The 20,212-nt window shown below is 36.3% G+C and overlaps 1 protein-coding gene across 20 annotated transcripts in view; it reads right to left on the reverse strand.

The window, feature by feature from the left end:
- The window catches only part of DST (dystonin), a 398,831-nt gene that overhangs the window by 233,174 nt on the left and 145,445 nt on the right, over positions 1-20,212 (reverse strand). The window contains exon 1 of one of the 20 annotated variants that reach the window (XM_036230365.1): positions 1,688-1,851. The exons of the other annotated variants lie outside the window; for them this stretch is intronic. Coding sequence (XP_036086258.1) covers positions 1,688-1,757 — 70 coding nt within the window. The 5' untranslated portion in view covers positions 1,758-1,851. Of the gene's footprint in view, positions 1-1,687; positions 1,852-20,212 lie in introns of those variants that run through there. 20 annotated transcript variants of the gene reach the window in all.

A 20,212-nucleotide genomic window follows, 5' to 3' on the forward strand; every position in this document is an offset into this window, starting at 1 on the left:
GGAATGTGGCTCTGCTGTGCTATGTGAACTTTGGACAAGTAAATGCAAACAATCGAACTTGTGTGTCAAAGTCTACTTCTCATTCACATTTTCGGCAGTGCTCTTCTAAGTCTCCAGCAAAAAGAAAACAGAATTGGAAAAAAATGATTACTTCCTAGACAATAACCATATCGTCCCATCTATTTAATAACCTAGGACCCTAATGTAAAATTGTCAAGAAAAAAACATTAAAATGTATTATTATTTTAAATCCTTGAAATAATTCAAGAATAGACAGCTTCTGTATCGAGATCATCACAAAATAATATGAACTCTAACAAGTTTACTCTCCCATTAAATTTAACATATTAAGTGTATTATATAAAATCCTCTCTTTCTACATAGCAGTTAATAAAATCTATTTCTTATTTTCTAAATTAACACAAACTGGTCCTATATTTTAAGGAACATGAAGAAGAACATGTTCTAAAGGCCGATCAGTTATTGGTTAATTTCTTACCCACGTGGTATTGTCAAGAAAGCCGATTTAATCAAAAATTTACCTCCAAGTACCAATGAGACATTCACTTAAATAATACAACTATAAAAAGGTTATTTTGATCCTTGAGGTTTTGTTTGTGGTGGTTATTGCTAGAAGCTCAAAAGCATGGCTAAAAATGTAAGGCGGGTGCTAAATATTCGTCAGGTAATATCTGGGAATTATGATCTACAACTAAATACATGAGTAAGGTACAAAGACTAAAGCTAACTAAGTAACACACATAATTCATATCTTCTGATACTGTTTTCTAACAATAATAATCCAAATCTTTTCTTTTAAACCACGATGAACGTTGATGAGTCCCATTCAAGTATGCCAAGGAAAATCCTTTAACACTATGAGGCTCCCCACAATGCAACAACAATGAGAAGAGTTAGCATGAACTTAAAGGGACTCAACTTCCTTCAGAAAAGCAACTTACAATCAAGGGGAGACTGTGATTTACCACTTTCCACATGCATAATTTCAAAAGGGAGTATTCCAGATTGCATCATCTAATTTTCCAATGACTTGTCTCATAATGGTTCTTTATTTCACTTCAGTGAGGGATGTCTAACACTAAGATTTATATTTAGGGAATGCTGCTATGACAACCAAAAGGGAAAATCATTCCTGAGATTCACACCGATTCTATTGGCTTTATAAACTATCCAGTTATTTTTCTGAGCAAAGTTTTAAAACATTCCTCTATTAAATAATTATTTCATTTGTGGAGTAAATTTTAAATGTAAATATACAATAATGATCACCTTATTTAGTACGATGTGGCTAAAAATATGTAATGACACAGAATGCAAAGAATAACAGAATTTGGAAAAAACAAATGTGTAAAAAGAGTATTGATTATTATTATAACCTACACAGACTGGTTTTTCGTAAAATCCAGTCAAAGCTAAACCCACTTAGTCTCACATCACACACATAATAAATATTAAAATTGTTTAAACATATATCTTCTGCACAACAGGACAGAAGTTTCTCCCCAGAGAGCCTCCGCAATTATTATGCAAGCCTGCCTAGATTTCTGAAAGGTGCCCCACCGTCTGCTAATCTCCGCTGCGCAAACTGACATTGATAGTGCAACTAACTTTCTTTTCTCAGTTCTGAAAGCATGAAAGTGGTAGTATTACAGGTGATACTACTAACCCATACAACACATCAGCCCCACCAGCTTTGCGTTCCAGTCTTGATCACTTTTCCTGAGCTGCCCCATCATTCTGTGGGAGATTTGTCCAACAGTTCCCTAAACTCTTTCCGTACAAACTCCGATGTGTCAGAATACTGTTAACTTTCTATGTAGAAAGGAAAACACTGACTAGACACTCCCACTTGCAGGCTGAAAACTTGTCAACTCCCCCTTTTAAACGAACATTAGCAAAACCAGCCTCCTCCATTACTTTGTAGGGGACACATACAGATATTACTAAAAAGAAACTAAATTATCTATTTCTCTTTTTAATCTTAATGCCGTTCACAGGAAAGCCCTTAAAAAGAGAATTTTGATTCTCTAATTTTTTTTGGCAATGAAGCAAACCAACAGGATGTTTGATTTCACTGCTGAACTAGCTCATCGCATTCTCTCTAACACCCCAGGCAGAAATCCCCTGGAAGAGAAAACAACACCCAGTCTAACTTGTCTAACTCATCCTAATATGCCTGCTAGGAAGGTGGATTGGAAAACTCGATTTTATAAGCTAAACACATATCCTTCAGGAGGAATATCACTATCTAGTATTCCTTTATATATACTTCAAATACATTTTCACTAGAATATCGCAACAATTCTCAGTTGGATGTCACGCTTTAATCTTAAAGATGTAAAAAACAAGGTTTCAAAAGAGTAAGAAACTAGCCTAAGATTCCACAGTTGAAGTGGGATCTTAAATCTAATTCTGAAATCATCTTCTTTTCTCTGTCATCAGATAGAACCCCTATCAAATAATTCAGGAAAAACAAGGAGTCTCTCATTTATAACAACTTCACTTTTGAGCATGAAGAAATGAAAAAATGTTAAGAAATGAGAACTCTTATTCTAAAGAAGCAACACACCATCTCTTCAACACTTCTATGTTTGTCTAAATCATCATAAAAATAGACCTACATGAACAGAGACTGTATAAACAGTAACTCCAAAATAACAAACAACAAACAAAAATGATCATTACTTATTCTCAGCAATAAGGAACCAGCAAATTTGATCATGCCAAGGCAAAAGTCACTGATACTAAGTGTGGTTAAACCCCACACATAAAAAGGAGTTATTAGCATATCTAAATTATAATCTTCATAAAGAAACTCTTTACAATTTCAAAACCGCTTAATTTTTCCGCCAAGGAAAAGAAGTAGCTTAAAAAGGAGATATTTCAAGATAAGCATGGAACTAACAATGCATCTCAGACATATACTTACAATAAAATCTTCACATTTATACTATCTAGCAGTATGTGAGGAAATTACACAATAATCGCAAATGTTTTGAAGTATTCATATATGACTTCTAACTCTATCGTAAATAAATACACTATAAATGAAAAATTGTTAACAATTTCTGCTGAGAAGTTTAAAGTATGTATCTGCTTAGTGAGTACCCCTTCACTTCCTTCCTCTTCCTTTCCAATTGTCTTTATTTGTTGTAGAGCCCCTGCCTCCACTACAGAAAACCCCTAACCTACCTATTTCACTTAGGGAGCACTTACTATGTGCCAGGTATTATCCTCAGTTACATACATGTAACATACATATACTTCATACTATCCTCACAACAACCCTCTGAGATTATGCCCATTTACGAAAGAAAACTGGGGCACTTAGAGGTTCAATAACTTGCCCACATAGCTACCAAGGTCAGAAAGTAGAAAGAGGATGTACATAATTTGCAAAAGCATGTTCAACATTATAGTTTCACACTTGGAAAACAAAATGCTAACTTTTTAAAAATACGTTAGAAAACGAAATGTAAAAAGTGAAGCTTGGCCACACCTTCAGTGATGAGGATACACAAATGATGGGATTTACCTCCTACAGATCGAAATAGTAGAGAAAGTAACCACAGTCCTTTACTAAGAGGTCACATCAGAATTTAGGGGAAAGATAAGATTTCTGTGTTATTATTAATAAGTATAAGATATAAATTTTACTTTGCAAAAGGCTCTATCTTAATAAAAAGACAGAAAATATGAAGTGTTGGAGTTGTGTGGAAAAAAGAGAGGGGGAAGAAAGGGAGAGAATCTAGTCACATTTTCTCCACCACTGCCCAGAAATAGCGCTATAGTATAATACGGTAAAAATAGTCAAAAAAAAAAAAAAAAAAACTGTAAGATTTCCGTCATTGTAAAATAAAGAAAACTGGCTGGATGAAACAGGTGGGATTAATAAAAGACCAGTTCCTAAAACTGATGGACAATGCACAGCAGGTGTCCAGGGAGCCAGGTAAGAATGGATCAGACCTGCTGCACATCACCGTCCCTCTCTGCCCAATCCCACCTCAGCCCTCACCCAATCATCCCCTGTGGGCTCTATCCCTCGTCCTAGTAACAACTCTCTCACTCTCTTGAAATGAGCCTCACCCACAGGAGCCTCAGCCAACATCATTTGTGGCTACAGGTTGTAGGCGAAATGGGTAAGAGAGGACAAAAACTATTATCAGATATTTCCATAGAAACAGCATTATGGTTTATTTCTATAAGTATATTTCAGAGCTACAACTGATGTTCATTTCCAGTTAATCCAACTTCCCCCTTTGGTCTGTGTGACCCACCTCTGTAGGACTACACACCTAGAAAAAAGTACTCAATGTCTGAGCCTTAACCATGACCTCTCCCCTTGTGTGTGTGTGTGTGTGTGTGTGTGTGTGTGTGTGTGTGTGTATGTGGAAAATTACACCAAAGTATCCCATGAAATTATCCATCATAAAAAAAAAAAGGCTTGCAAAACATTTTAGCACTCCATGGGTGAAAGTATACCAATATTATAGTCCAGTAGTTAGTTAGCTCAGTCATTGCTGCAAAGCCAATAGCTGATCTCCCAGTGAGTATTGTTTTGCCTCTGCTGTAATTACTTTTGGCAACAGCAGATTCTCATGCTATTGAATAATGCAAAGACATACTTTAAAACTTTGGTTGAGAGAGGCTTTCTTTTTTCATTTTCAAGGATCAATTCCTTATGACTTAAACAGAATTCTGCTTCTATAAGAATTGACAGCACAAAAAGGTTCTAGGGTTGTCCTGTTCTTCTTACTGGCTTTATCAACCTAAATTCCCAAGGATTTTCTTAGCTTTTGTTTTTGTATAACTATTACTTGTTGTGATTTGAATCTAAATTAAATTTACATTGATTTATTTTGTAATCGCTCCTTGACCAGAACATAATCAATCTACAGCTTCTGTACTAGATACTAAATATGGTTAAACCCCTCATATAAAAAAGAGTTATTGGCACATCTGAATTATAATCTTCATAAAGAAACTCTTTACAATTTCAAAACCTCTTAATCATTCTGTTAATGAAAGGAAGGTAACTTAAAAAGGAGATATTTCAAGATAAGCATGGAACTAACAATGCATCTCAGACATATAGTTACAATAAAATCTTCAGATGTATACTACCCGGCAGCACATGAGGGAAGTATACAATATTATAAATAAGAAAGAAATGTTTAGAAACAAATAAAAGCATTAGAAGGAAAAATAGAAAGCTACGTATTAAAAGAGTTGGGAAGACTGTTTTAAAACAAGTCACAAAACCCAAAAGAAACTGAACACATAAAGGCTGACAAATTTGATGAAGTACTGATATAACAGGAGATACTACAAGTGAAGTTTAAAAAAATGACCGAAAGAAAATATCTGCTACATATATAATACACACCAAGAATATCGAAAATAGATGACTAGCTCCTATTAATCAGTAAGAAAAAAAGACAGCCCCCCACCTACACTCACACACACACTCAATTACAAACAATGTGAGCATACAATTCTCAAAAGGAATGCAAATGGCAATTAAATATATGGGGAAATGCTCAAGCACTCTTATAATCGGGAATTGCAAGCAAAGCAAATGATTACATAGTGGCATAAATTTATACAAATGATAACAACTAATGCAAAGAAACAAATAGTCCTAAACTATACTGGCGGATGTGTAAAACAACAAAAGCTTTTCTGAAGGCAATTTGGCAGTACCATTACAAAGAAAAGGCATATATTTTCTGAGCCAACAATTCCATTTGTAGGAAATAACCTGCAGATATATGATTAGCATACAAGGATGGTTACTGTAGCAAAATATTTAAAACTATTGAAATGTCAGTCAGTCAGTCAGACACTAGATGGATGATTTTTAGTTCACTTATCCCATAATATATTAGTAAGAGAAAACCTGCCCAAAGTGACATGAAAAAGATTCCAAGATACATAATTAAGTGAAAAAATGCAAAATCATAAATATATATAAAGGATGCACATCATATTGAGAAAGAACATTGTAATCAGAAAAGACTAGAAGCTAAAAGGAGAGATTAGTGTGATATCTTATATTTCATTCTGCATATTTTTAGACTGTTTGACTGTTTTAAAAAGAAGATGCATTTGTGTTGAAGGGGTTCAGAGCAGGCCTCTTCAAGATGTGTCAGTTGGGCATGTGAATTATTTTGAGATGAAGGCAATCAAGGCTCTGCAGGCTCACCATTTAAATTCTCTCCCTTAAAGGATTTAAATTAGAGGCCCTGCCATAATAAGAGTTATTCTCAGAAATAACTTTTTATGACCTATCTATAGGGCAGAAAAAACTTCTAATTACTGAACAGCTGCTCTTATCATCCTGAGAATGGTGTTCTCTCCTCTGAAACCCAAAGTCATCCTTAGCTCTGCATGGACTATATATCTCATTCTCCCTTTTTGTCTCTGACCCTCTCATGTAGGTGGGATTCCTATATGTATATATGTAATTAATTTGGTAATTTTCTCTTGTTAATCTGTCTTGTATCTATTTGATTATTAGACAAACTGGAAAACCTAGAAGAGTAAAGTTTCTTCCTCCCCTGCAGAGTTATTACTATTACTAACAACTGTAAGAATAAGAGGGTTTTATGTCCTTTTATGTATTCAATACCCTGGTACAGTATAGATGACATTTAAAAAAAAAAAAATCTAAAACATAAGCCAGAGTACTCCCACTCAGATCTGAAGATTAAACTAAAAACTTCAGGTATGATTAAGTTTACTTTTAGTAAACCTAACTACAGAAGGGTAGGGAGAGGGAAGGGGGAGGAGAAGGAAGAGAAGAGGAGAAAGAGGAGGAGCTAGAGGTTGGGAGCAGTGGTAGAGGCGCAACTTGGTGACTCCTCTTCAGAGGATGGTTGCCCAGGCTGAGATACAAAATGAAGTGGCTGTAGAAAATCTCCGAAAGCAGAATCGATAACAGAATATATTCAGAAATCACCCTGCTTGGAGGGTATCTTTGTCTGAGATTTAATTGCCACGGAACAAAATGGAGTATGGTTTACCCTCATCTGTCAGGAATTCAGAAACAGGACAAGGACAGAATGTGCTAAGTAAGCTGAGGCATAAATGGTGTAGAACAATAGACAGCATAAATCTCTCCCCAGAAATCCTTTTTGTCTATCTGCTCCCCTACTGCCACCCCCTCCACCCCCACCAACCCCCACCCCCAATCAATTATCAGATCCCGTGCATTACTGTCAGTGCAGTGGCTGTGGATACCCAGTATCGGGTCAACACTATTGGTGGCTGGGAACAAAGAGGTATTGGGTTCTGCTCTGCAGAGGAATTTACTGGTATCTGTTTTCACAATTGGCCAAGAATTGAATATAAAACTCCTAGAGTCTGCTTCTAATCTACTTTCTCCTACTGGAGCATCTAATAACACACAGACATAAAGAACCTTCCAATTATAGTTATACTGCTAGAATATTTAAGTATTGTATATGATCTAATTGCCTGATGTTCTGAGTCATTGTTATGGACAAAAAGTTTTGACAATTATTTTATGGTTTACACCAACTTAAAGAAATTAGAGTTCTTTTAAAGTTTTCAATATTAGCCTTTCTTTCCAGATTCAGAAATCTGGTTAAGAATATATCCTAAAGTATACAGACACATATAAAATTGATAAAATCGAATTGAATAAATATCATTTCCACTTTATTTATACATGAGATAATTATAATATGCTTATGAATACCTTAGATAATTCAGGGTTTTAAACTGGTTTTGAACTCTTTTAAAATGATCACTACTATATGTAAGGAAAACAGAACCATTCACTGTAAAATTCAAATTAATCTGAGATTCTCTCAAAAATTATCAAAGTAACACCTCTAGTAGGGTAGATGAAAATATAAACAAATTCTAGAAAATGTATATAATTTCTCAGATTTCTTTGAAATAGTATAACTTGTTGGTTTCTGAAACATTTCTTCTCACTTTAATGTTATTTCCTGTCCCAACCAACACCCTACTTAGATAATACATGCCCACATAAGTTCTTTAAGCAATTAGGTATCACTAGACCTTAAAACATAAAAGGAATTCCCCTTCTAGATAGTTCACTAAGTGCTCAGTTTGGTGGGGTATGGGAGGTAGCTGTGACAGGGATACAGCAGAGGCCCAGGAGTCATCAGCAGGACTAGGAACCTATGCACATATGAGTCCAAATCGTGACATCAACACTTGCTACCAATTTCAGCCTGGGAAAATGACTTCAACTCCATGAAAATCAAGCATCGCCATCTGTAAAACAGTTACCCTCTTCAGAGAAATTACTGTCACATATAAGCATTGAATAAGATAATATAGTATAAATATGCTATAGTAGGCCGTCAGTAAATACTCTTGGCTTCCTATTCACTTTAATTTGATTAGCAAATATGTACTAAGCATGTACAACAAAGGTCAAAGCCACATCAAAGTTGCTATGCACTATCAAATTTCGCAGCATCTCACAACAAAATCCTACAACTGTGTTTACATATCATCCTTTTTTTACTGATTAAAGATAAATATATAAATTTCAAAGAATTTAATCTAGCCCAAGGTTTCTCTAAGCAAGGAAGATGTGAAGCTACAGTTTGATCCAGATTTCCTAAAGTTCTTTTTACTACACAGGAACAAGACACAAGGGTGAATTAAACCGACATACTCTCTAAAATCAAGAAACCTAGGAAGGGACATAAAATAAATAGGTGCTTTAATTTCTTACCCTCTCAATTCCAGAAAAAGAAAAACCAAAATAAATTGTCCCCAGTCATTGAGGAAACAAACAATCTCTTTGCTATATAAACTGCATAAAATTCTTCTACATTGTAAATTTTAAAAAGGTATAGAGAAATTCTTCATTCTGCCAAGGTGACAGTGTAAATCAACACAAGGACAAACAATAAGAACCTGGAGTTCCTGTCTCTGTCTGATACTAGACGCTGTAGGTTATTTTACAATGTGATGTCCTTATTCCTTCTACCTTGAAAATAATCAGAGTCTTTCTTGATAAGTATTGACTGATACCACGAATTTGTCATGGTGGCTCAAGGAAAAAAGCCAAGTATATCTCTATACATAGTCAAACATTCATCTAACAAATTTGATTTTCATGAAACAAAGCGACCTATTTTTTCTTTTTTTAATTGAGGTATCTAGAATCTTCAGTAACTCCTTTCATACAGTTGTGGTCTGTTTTATTTTGACCAAGAGTTTAAGAGTATTTTTTCAGGTTCTAAGGCTTTACTTCTCAAGTCAATGGAAATTATAGGGTGATTCACAAGCACAACACTTTTCACTCCTATAATACAATGAGGCCAGTCACAGAGTGAGTCAGCAGCAGGGATAAAAGGGTGGGGAACACCAAACACGACTCCTCTGAATCGCTGGAAAAAAAATTCAATGTGAGCTCATTTCATAATGAGATTACCTCCCATCCGAAAGGTTTTTAATTTAAATATAGTTTACAGTTTATGGGGCAACTCGCTTCAGTTAGAGGAACACCATGCATGTCCCAGTGGACTTCAGAAGTCACACATCAGGTGACCCAAACCCATCCCAGAAAGACTCTGCCACCACCAACACTACCACTGCAACCGCTCCCCAAAGCTGTGCCCATGAGCACTGCCGAGCAAAAGGAAAGGCAAACATCCTAGTAAGTGTCTCAGGTGCCAGGGGACCGCATCTTGAGGCTTAATTCATCTTGAGGAAAAAAGATCTTCAAACTTGTTTTAGCCAGGAATGCATTCTCCTAACCAAAGCTTACCCAGAACATGGTAGGTAAAACACATGGAGATAAAATAGCTCTGACTGGAGTCAAAGGAGAAAAGAGCTTCTCTCTAGGCTACCTGCTAGAAAATACCTTGGGTTGGTCATTTCCTCACCTCAACTTTCTATGGAACTCCTTGCCTTGTCCACTTGGCTTTTTGTTCTTGAAAGCCAAAGGCAAATTTTGAAGAAGCGGATCTTCTCAGGTATTCTTCCGGGCATTTTTAAAATACTCTATGCATCTTTATTGTCTACTATTAGAATACTGGTCTCGAACTTTCAAATTCCATGACCCCTCCTACTACCTATCTTTATGAGGAAGTAACATGTCATATTCCAGCCCCTAAAAAAATGTATGTGTATATAAAAGAAAAAACAGTCAATGCATTTTTGTTATTGTTTCCATGCTTTTATTAATGAGTAGATAAATTATATAACAAAAATCAGCACTCATAGAGCAAAGAGAAAACAAATGATGATATGCCAATAACAACAGACGTATATGAGGAAGTTTTGCTAATAGCTACTTCTGTGTGGCAAAAACAGGCACCCTGAGGTAGTGCTGATGGGAAACTCCACCAGTATAACCTTTTGGGAATTCGGTTACTGATAAAAAAGTGTTTTAAATGTTGATAACATTTATGTGTTCTGACATAGTAAGTACAATGCTTGACATTTATACAGCATATACTGTGTGCCAGGCCCTATCTTAAGCATTTTATATCTTCGCAGTGGAAGTCTGTTATTACTCTTAATTTATAGATGAAGAAACTAAGACATTGAGAAGTCAAATAATTTTTCTGGGTTCCCTCAGAGAATCTGGGATTCAAACCAAGGCAGTTAAACCCAAAATCCATACTCTTAACCCCATATGTTATATTGCCTCTGGAACAGAGTCTAAAGGAAACCCAAAAGTTAGACTATGATTAATGTAAGAAAATGTTAAAATTCATTTTAACCTTAAATACAATTCTTGTCTGATAATATTCAGTTTTTATAAAGGTATTATTAATTACTTATAAATAGAAAAAATGTGAAATAATCTAAATATCCAAGGATAGAAAAATGATCAAGTCAGTTATGGCATAGCCATAAAAATGATTATGCACACGTTAAATAAATGCCGATAAGTTTCAGTGACATGGAAAATGCCTATTATAACATCAATATTTTCTTCCAGTTTTTTGTCAAGGAATATATATTATTTTTTCCACTGGAAGGGAAGCCTACACAGTAGGCATTCTAGTAAGATTTTTCTTTTGAGAACCTCTCAATTTATATAATATATATATTTTTAAATGTCTTAGATCTTACCTTACTGGCTGCTACTGGTGTCCCCTTGAACATGTAAAGCTAACACTGAAATACCAGACTCAGGCAGACATTTAAAACGCTGAGAAATTTTCCTAAGAGACAAGCTACTGGGTTCCCTCAGAGAACAGGGCACCACCAAGTGGTCCATTAGCTATAAATCAACTGGGTATCCAAAAACCTCTGCCTTGCTACTGAAATGAAATTTGTAAACTAAAATTTATTTCAATAGTGAAGTACTTTCAAGGCCCCTAAGTCCAGAGGTATGACTCAGGATCTGCTCCTGCCCAAACCTATTCCAAAAGAAAAAGTGAGGAGATGGTGAGAGAAATGTTGTTAAACTTCAGGCATCGTCTGACACTTAGTGACTAAAAAACCACTAATAAAACACTAAAAATATACAAACTCAGTCTCCATGCTTCTGTATACAAATCTCTATAACTAATCAAATTAATAATGGCTTGAATTGGACCTCCTATGAAGTTTAGATTCACATGGCCCTAAAAAATCATATTAAACATTTTACTGAGGCCCCCACTATTTTCAAACCCTTTTTTTAATGGGCCAGGCTTTTCGGAAGGTAGCATTCCATTCATTTAACAAGCATCTCTTGAGAACCCACTAAGTGCCAGGTGAGTGTTAAGCACTGGAGATATAAAAAGGAACGAATCACACAGCCTGTCTCAATCCAGCAGGAAAAAGCCTTGGAAACCAGAATTTGCAAAACTATATGATATGTGCTATGACAGAACTAAGCAAAAGGAGCTTTGCCTGTTTTTTTTTTTTAATCAATGTTTACCTAATAAAATAAAATAAAATACTGAGTGTTCAGTTCAAAGGGTTTTGTCAACTGCATCCTATATCCAGCACTCGAAACCAGATATAAAATATTTCCATCTCCCTTGCGTCTCTTTGTAGTCCACTCCCACACCCCTCCCATAAGCAATCTGATTTCTATCACTGTTAGTTTTGCTTGTTCTAAAATTTCACATCAATAGGATCTATTTGAGTCTAGCTTCTTTCTCTAAGCATAATGTGCAAAATTATGAGAGAATTAAAGGTGATTAGGCATGGATAAAGTATGTGATGCACGTAGATGAATCATGCATGGTTAGGCCAGAATAAAAGGCCTACAAGGATATGTCATGCTAAGGATTGGGACTCTATTAGAAAGGTGACAGAGAACACTACACAGAACTTACAAATAGTTGTACAGAAGCAATTTCCTTACAGCCTCAGGGAGCAGTTTGGAACATACCAACTTGGAAAGCAGAACGACCTGGCCTCAAATCCCCACTCTGCTGCTAACACTGTGGGCTGGAGTAAGTTAGTGAAACACCTTAAGATTTATTTTCTTCATATGTAAAATGGAGAAAATACCACCCATTTCAAAGATTCATAGAAAGACTGAAAAGAAATCATGACTTATTACCCATCTAAGAGAATGTTTACCATAAAGTGGTAGCTCCTCTGAATGCTGTTTGATGGCTTCAATAACACCACCTAAAACATTTCCTGGAATCTAGGTGAGCATCCTTGATGGCTTCTGCTATTCTCACACTACTTTCATAACAGGATTTATCAGTGGGACCTCTAGTGATCTATTTTTTGACCAACTTTCTTCGGAAAAGATTCTTAGGAAGATATGGAAAGAGTAAGGACAAGTTAACAAGATGAGGTTTGGAAGTAGCAACAGGACATTTATCATAGCTACACATTCAACTAGATCCTTGCTTATAGGTTACTGCTACCCTAAATAAACAAGTCTGACTATCCAGTTACAGTAACAGTGCAATAGCATAGCCAGTTACATGTCTACAGCTCCAAAATGCAGCATTGGGGAAAAAAATGTTTTCTTAAAACAGAACTTTTTCTTTACATGAACCGTTTCAGAAATCCATTTAAATACTATTCAATGAAATTTTCAATTATAAAAGAAAGAAGACTTTCTTTATTTTAACAATAGGAATGAGAAAGAAACTAAAGTATTATACAGTGACATATGCCACTCCAAGTGACTTTTGGTGGAAGCACAATAACTTTATAAAAAAGTGAAACTTTTTAAAGGAATTGTAGCTAATTCAACAGAAGAAATACAGCTGAAGTTTTAAAAAGTATAAGCAAAATATACTGACATTCGAAATGAAGGTAGATTTTTCATCTGACTTTGTTTTTGTTTTTTTTTTAATTCTATTTTTGCAGATGTGGTCTGCATGGCTCATTCTTTTTAGATTCTGTGCTCTTAACTGACAGAACCAGACTTAATTTAATTTACTTTAGCATTGTCATTTACAACAGAGCCTTCAAAGTAAATGTGCTCAATTGATTCTAAATATAGACCATCTCCTTTATCACTAGTTTTGCTTTGCTCTCTTGGCAAGCATCATGAATATATGGTAGCTAAATATATGCAAAATCTGAGATGGCTTAATTACAATAACTTAAGATACAACCCTAGAGAAGATCCAAGAGCTATATCTGTAAACATGGCCATAATCTCACATATATTTAATTAGATCTGGATTCAAACAAGCCAACTATAAAAAATACCTTTGAGCCATGAATATTTTAATGCAATGGAAGAAATGACTTCATAGCTCTGAGAAATTTTCTAAAACGTGAAAGTATTTTCTAACAGTCAAAACTATATATGTATAAAGTATTAAATTGAAACATATGTTCTTTATCTCATAAGTCCTGAATAATTTTAGCTACTTACAAGTTATTTGGAGATTAGGTACTTTACAGAATCAGAAAGGGATCAGATAAGAAATAGGATTATAAAGTAAATATAATTCAATTACCCTTTCTATTCCACTGGCTTATAGTAATACTAACTAATGCCCATTTTTTCCGTTCTAAAGTATGCCCCAGGACTATAGAAAATACCCCAAAAAGCGTGAAATATATGAAAAATGAAGGGGACTAGCTAAAAGGAGTATATGATATAAGGATATTGTGGTATATGATATAGGCACATAAAATAGAGCCTCTGCCATCAAAGTATTTCAAATATAACAAAGGATATAAAACCAAAAATAAGATATCGGACACAAAATGGAAAGCCCATTGACCACATGTAGAAGAGGAACTGAGAGCAGCACGGCCAGTGTAACCCTGAGCACTCACGACAAGTTGGTGGGCAGGCAGGAGCAGTGGTGTGCTCTAGGCAGAAGGAACAACAGCAAAAGCACACAAATGTCAAAGAGCATGCGAGGTGAGGAAACTTGTATTAATAAAATGGCCCTGAACTCCAGAGCTGGCAGAGTGCTTTCACATAATCGTCCTACTTCCTGGTCACAAATAACTCTGCGAGATAGATCCTTATTCACATTTGAAGATGAAAACAACTGAGGCATTAATAAATGAGAGCGATTTATCCAACATCACCTAGCTGGTAACCAGGACTTGAACACAGGTCCTTGGATTACAGAGTCCTATATTCTTGCTAAACCCTACCAGCAAAGAGACTAACTCAGATGATGTAAAGTTTAAGAAGACTAAAATTTTTGTACACCTTAAAAGCAAGATAATATTTTGAAAATTACTCATTTGTTCTCTCTTGCCTTTTAGCAAAAAAGTGTTCATCAGCCTTAAAAAAAAAGAGATTATAGAAATGCTACAAAAAAGTTGGAAAATCACTTCTGACTTACAAAACTAGATCATTCAATAAGACTATAACTTTGCTGGTCGTCCTATTGTATAAAGAGAATTTTACAAATTGTTTTATTCCTTCCCCCCACCACCACCTTTTATCCAGGGATCTAATGTAGCTCATTATTTCTCCTCCAGTGTAGTAAAGACACCTCTTCCAGCTATGACAGCAGAGTCACAGGGCAAGCTAAAAGGAACATATGATATAGAGATGTGTGGGATATGAAACAGATAGATTGCAGGAGGAAACAGATTGTCGGGAGGCCAGACCAACTTCCCCTGTTCACACTTTAGTCCTGAGAGATGAATTCAGTGAGTGAGGAGTGATATGGAAGGCAGAAGGGGGCTCTTGGCCCTACTCCCTATTTAAGACCCTGGGAAGGACGCCATCTTTGGTTCTACTTGTGATGTGCTAGACACAGAAGTACCTGTGACTCAGGCTGGCACTGACCAAGGGGGTCATCTGGCAGAAAGAAATGGTTCTATAGCAAGGGCTGCGGAGCAGAGCAGGTATGCCAGGGACAACCGAGAATCACATCCAGACCTCATGGGCTTGTAGCACCAGCAGGATGCAAGGTGAAGTCAAATAAAATAAAGGTCATGGCCTGAACCATAAGAATGGGCCCCACGTTCACTGGTTGCTGACTTGGGACTCAGTGGTCAACAGAGTACCAGGCATCAAGCAGAAAAGGGGCATCGCCCAGGAGACAAAGGTACTGAAAAGAAGAATAGACACTGGAAGGTGGGAGCACCTTGCTTCCCCAGAAAGGCAAGGTCACAGAAGGCACATCTCTCCCTTAGATGCCCAGAGGGTGGAAGGTTACCTACCAGAAGCAAGCCCTTTTATCCAGGAGAGTCAGAACAACAAAGTGTTCAAATTATCACATCAGATTTAACACATTTTCTCTACTTATTAGAAGGTGGGATTCATGAAGACAACCAAGGAAGCTATAAAATGAAAGAAAACATTTTCCTGAATTAAATCTTTCAACTCTACTACATAGGGCAGAATAGTTGCTTTATATGGAACACAACAAAGAGTCATAGTATTTTCTCAAGAGAGGTGTGAACAAGACAAAAGCTCTATAGCAACTGTATGTGGTACAGGGATGAATCAATGCCACACGACTACTTCAGTGTTGCACCAGAAATGGCTTAAATAGTCATTTAGACTGTTTCAATTCTAAAACAAAGAGGGGGAAAAAATCATTCCAGGGAGCAAAGAAGAAAAAAATAGTATACTTTTAGAAAAGCAAAACTTCAAACAATGCAACTTTGAACTACTGAGAAACAATGACAGATGGCCCTATTATGTATATACTAGAAATAGGATTGTTCTTTTTCAGGAAAGGCTTTGAGAGCTGAGGCTAAAACAGTAACAGCCTGTGCACGGCCATGTGTAGTCTGCCAGTAAACATCAGCTGTCCCTACAAATTCAAGTGTTTACAATAATGGGGAAGGAACGGCTGAAAGTCTTACGTGAACACAAATGTAAATCAAAACATTCCTAAACTTACTATGCATTTTCTAACCATTTTTACATCTATTACAATACATGATGCGGACCACGTTCTAGCAAACCAAATAGTTCTTTTCAATTTGACAGTGTACAGTAGAGCCCGATGATGATGCACACCATATTCCTTAGTGACACAAACCATGATCTTGATGGGGTCACATGGTTGCCTGGAATTAACCCCACACTTCCTTGGCCTTACTTTCAGCAAGTATGGCCAAATGACAAAGTTCTGGTCAATGAAGCCAAGGCAGAAGTGTCACATGGCAACCTCTAGGAATTTTCTATGAAAAACAGCTCTCATCCTTTCTTCCCTCTTTCTTCCTTTTCTACTAGCTGGGAAGCTCAACTGATGGATAAAGCCATCTTGGACCACAAGACAGCACCTTAAGGCTGCAGAAACCAGACAAAAAGAGCCTGGGTTGCTGCTGATGATGCTGTTAGTCAGTATTTGTACAGCCTTAGCCAGCCGGGGACTGCCTCCTGCTGGACTTCTTTTATATGAGAGAGAAGTAAACTTCATTCTCTTGAAGTCACTGTTGTTTTAATTTGCAGAACAGGATTATTATTAATTGATTCAAATCCTAACCATAATACAGTTTTTTCCACCAAACCTGATAGAGCTCTTTGACACGAAAAATTTCCTAGGAAAGAAAGATACCATTTACAAACTACGAAGTAAAGAATTTAGTATAATCAAGCCAATACAACTATAGCAGAAATTATGACTTTTCCCCATATCTGCATATCCTTCTCTCTCAAAGAAACAGATTTCTTAATTTTTAACTATGTGCATTGTCACCAGGAATAAATATTCATTTTGCAGTCTTCCTTGAGCTAGACATGGCCATGGTCTGGCTAAGTTCTAGCCAATGATATGCAAACAGAAGTGACTGTGCTACTTCTGGGGAGTGTCCTTAAAGAGAAAGGCGGTGCCTTTTTCTGTACTTCCCGAGTCCACATGGCTGGAATGCAGAGGTAAGGGGCAAACATCTAAGAACCATGTGAGGGTAACAACCTACAATGGCAAAGTGATATGGCAAAAAGAAACCTCCATCCTTGTTCTAGTTACTGTGCTACAACCCACCCCAAAACTTAACTGTGTAAAACCATCGTTTTATTATGCTCATAAATTCTGCAGGTCAGAAATTCAAACTGAGTACAAGGAAGGGACAGCTTATTCCAAGACATCTGGGCCTCATTTGGCTTGACAGCTGGAGGCTGGAATCATCTAAAGGCACTTTCACTCATATGCCTGGTGACTAACGCTAGCTATTATCTGAGACCTCGTTTGGGAGAGTCAGCCAGATCACTCACGGGTGACCTTTACATGTGGCCTGACAGAATGGTGATTTGAGGATAGTCAAACTTCTTCTGCAGCAATCTGGGGTTCCAAAAGCAAGGTCCCGGTGAACATGGCAGAAGCTGCATCATTTTTCCTAACCTAATGTTGGAAGTCACATAGCATTACTAACCACATATGCTTCTGGTTACAAGTAAGCCAGGAACCCAACCAGATTCAAGGGGAGAAAACAAAGACTGACTTTTCAATTGGAAAAACAGCAAAGAAACTACACAACATGTTTTAAAACCACCACAGTCTGGGACCCTGAGCATCATACCAGCCCTGACTAAACTCATGCAACTGAGATGCATCTTGGACTCTCCACCTCTGGACTGCTACCTGAGAGGAAATGAAAGTGATCATTTTAAGCCACTGTTATGGTGAGTCTCTGTAGAAAATTTTTTTAATACTTAAGCACTCCAATATCTTTTAAATAATAAAAACACAAGTAGCAATAATGACTATCTCAAGAAACTAATTTTATAACTACTATAATAACCTTGTAGTTATAATTTATTTTATATTATTAGCTGATGACATATTGCCTTCATTCAAAATTACCAGAATTTCATATCAGAATATTGGAAACCCCTAACACAGTTCAATCATTTTGTCATTTGCACGCTGTCAATTTCCCTTCCTGGTTTAGTGTACTAAAAGGTTCCTGAGCCCAGACAATAAAGCTACTGACACAGTCAAGAAAGTGCAGCTTGAAAAACAAACAGCTCCAGATGCACTGTGTGCATGTGCTTGAGCCCTAAAGCTGCTCAGATCATGGCTGCTCCCCCAAAGGCTCGACTCTAGGCCAAGTAAAACTCTCATTCCACCTGCCCTTCTTGTCATCTATTTATAACTAAGCAAAATGAATCCTTGAAGAATCTATTAGTTTCTCAGGACCATTTCATAGTCTAATCATTGAAATGTCCCGGATATATCATTATCTGTTTATTTTTTAAATTAATGGACAGTGGGATTTCTACCTCCTCTTACACACTCAAAATGAAGCATGTAAAAGAATCATTGGTTTCTCCATGTCCCCTCAAAATAGAAAACACACTTTGAGAGCGTACTATTTTAATAGAAAACTGTGAAAGTCTGAACATGTCAAAATACATTTAAAATCATATATTTTACCTCGAAATATGTATCCAGAGGAGAATATTTTAATAGTAAAATCTATAAATCTAGATTTCAGAAAAATAAGGGCTTTTGAAACAAATTAGAGTTAAAATTTGAGTTCTACAACTTACCAACCTAATAACCTGCGGGAAGTCACTTACTCTCCCTGAGCCTTCATTAGCACAAGTCTATAAAATGGAACCAACTGCCAAGAAGTGCCATAAGGATTAAATACACTACCTGGCACAGGGCAGATATTCAGTGTACATTAGTTCCTCTTCAATTCAGGGGCTACTAACTCACTAAAAGACTGTGCATACCACTTAATCTCTTCACAGTTTTCTTTCCAGTTCACAAAAAATCCAAAAGGTACAAAAAAATCATGCTGGGGTTGTAACAAACAGAGAATATAGACAATATTTACATAAACCAAAAAACCACAGATTCTCTTTGATAGACTGGCTTATAACTAGACCATTTCACGAGCTGCTGCTGGATGACACATAGAATATATCCCTAAGACAAAGCTAACAGATTTTTATTCTCTTCACTGTCTTCGTCAATCACAGTCGGTACCAATGGAATGCTGTTTCATCTGCAGGCTGGCATGATCCGTGAAAGGTCCACGCCAGGGCTTCCTCTCTGAAGCTGACCGATGACAGTATGGTGGTCAGGTAATGCCAGCACTGCTTTTTCCAACAGGACTTCGGGGTTCATCTTTCTCACAGGTTTCCACCTATATTTAGCAACTGAGATTAAGAGTTGTGTTTGTGACTGGGTGAATACGAACTTCCAGTTATAAGATAAGTAAGTTCTGGGGATGTAATACACAACATGACTATAGTTAACAATGCTGTTTTGTATATTTAAAAGTTGCTAAGAGAGTAGTTCTTAAAAGCTCTCATATAAGGGAAAAAATTATAACTGTGGGGTAAAGGATGTTAACTAGAATTATTGTGGTAATCACTTCACAATATATACATATATCAAATCATTATGTTGTACACATTAAACTTATACAATGTTATATGTCAATTATATCTCAATAAACAGGGGGAGAAAGTTGTGTTTGTGTTTTGGGAAACATAAATTTATCACCTAATTTAAAGGAGACCTTGCCTGTGAGATGGAATTCTAAATATTTAGCTCCCTAAGAAAAGTCTGAAGGTTACTTTTTTTAAAGAACTTATTATTATGGAAAATTTCTAACAAGAGTATAATGAACTGCCAAATATCCATCATTCAGCTTCAACAATTATCAACTTACAACCTATTCCATCTATATCCCCACTCACTCTTTCCTACCATGAACTATTTAAGAAAATCTCAGCATGTCATTTTATCCATGAATATTTCAGCCCATGTTTTTAAACAATACAAACTTCCTTAATATCATGAAATAAAGTATTCAAATTTTCCCAATAATTTGTTAATTTCTTTTTACATTGTCTTTGTTTGATTCA

Source organism: Rousettus aegyptiacus, unplaced genomic scaffold (assembly GCF_014176215.1).
Source record: "Rousettus aegyptiacus isolate mRouAeg1 unplaced genomic scaffold, mRouAeg1.p scaffold_m13_p_1, whole genome shotgun sequence".
Taxonomy (NCBI): Eukaryota; Metazoa; Chordata; class Mammalia; order Chiroptera; family Pteropodidae; genus Rousettus; species Rousettus aegyptiacus.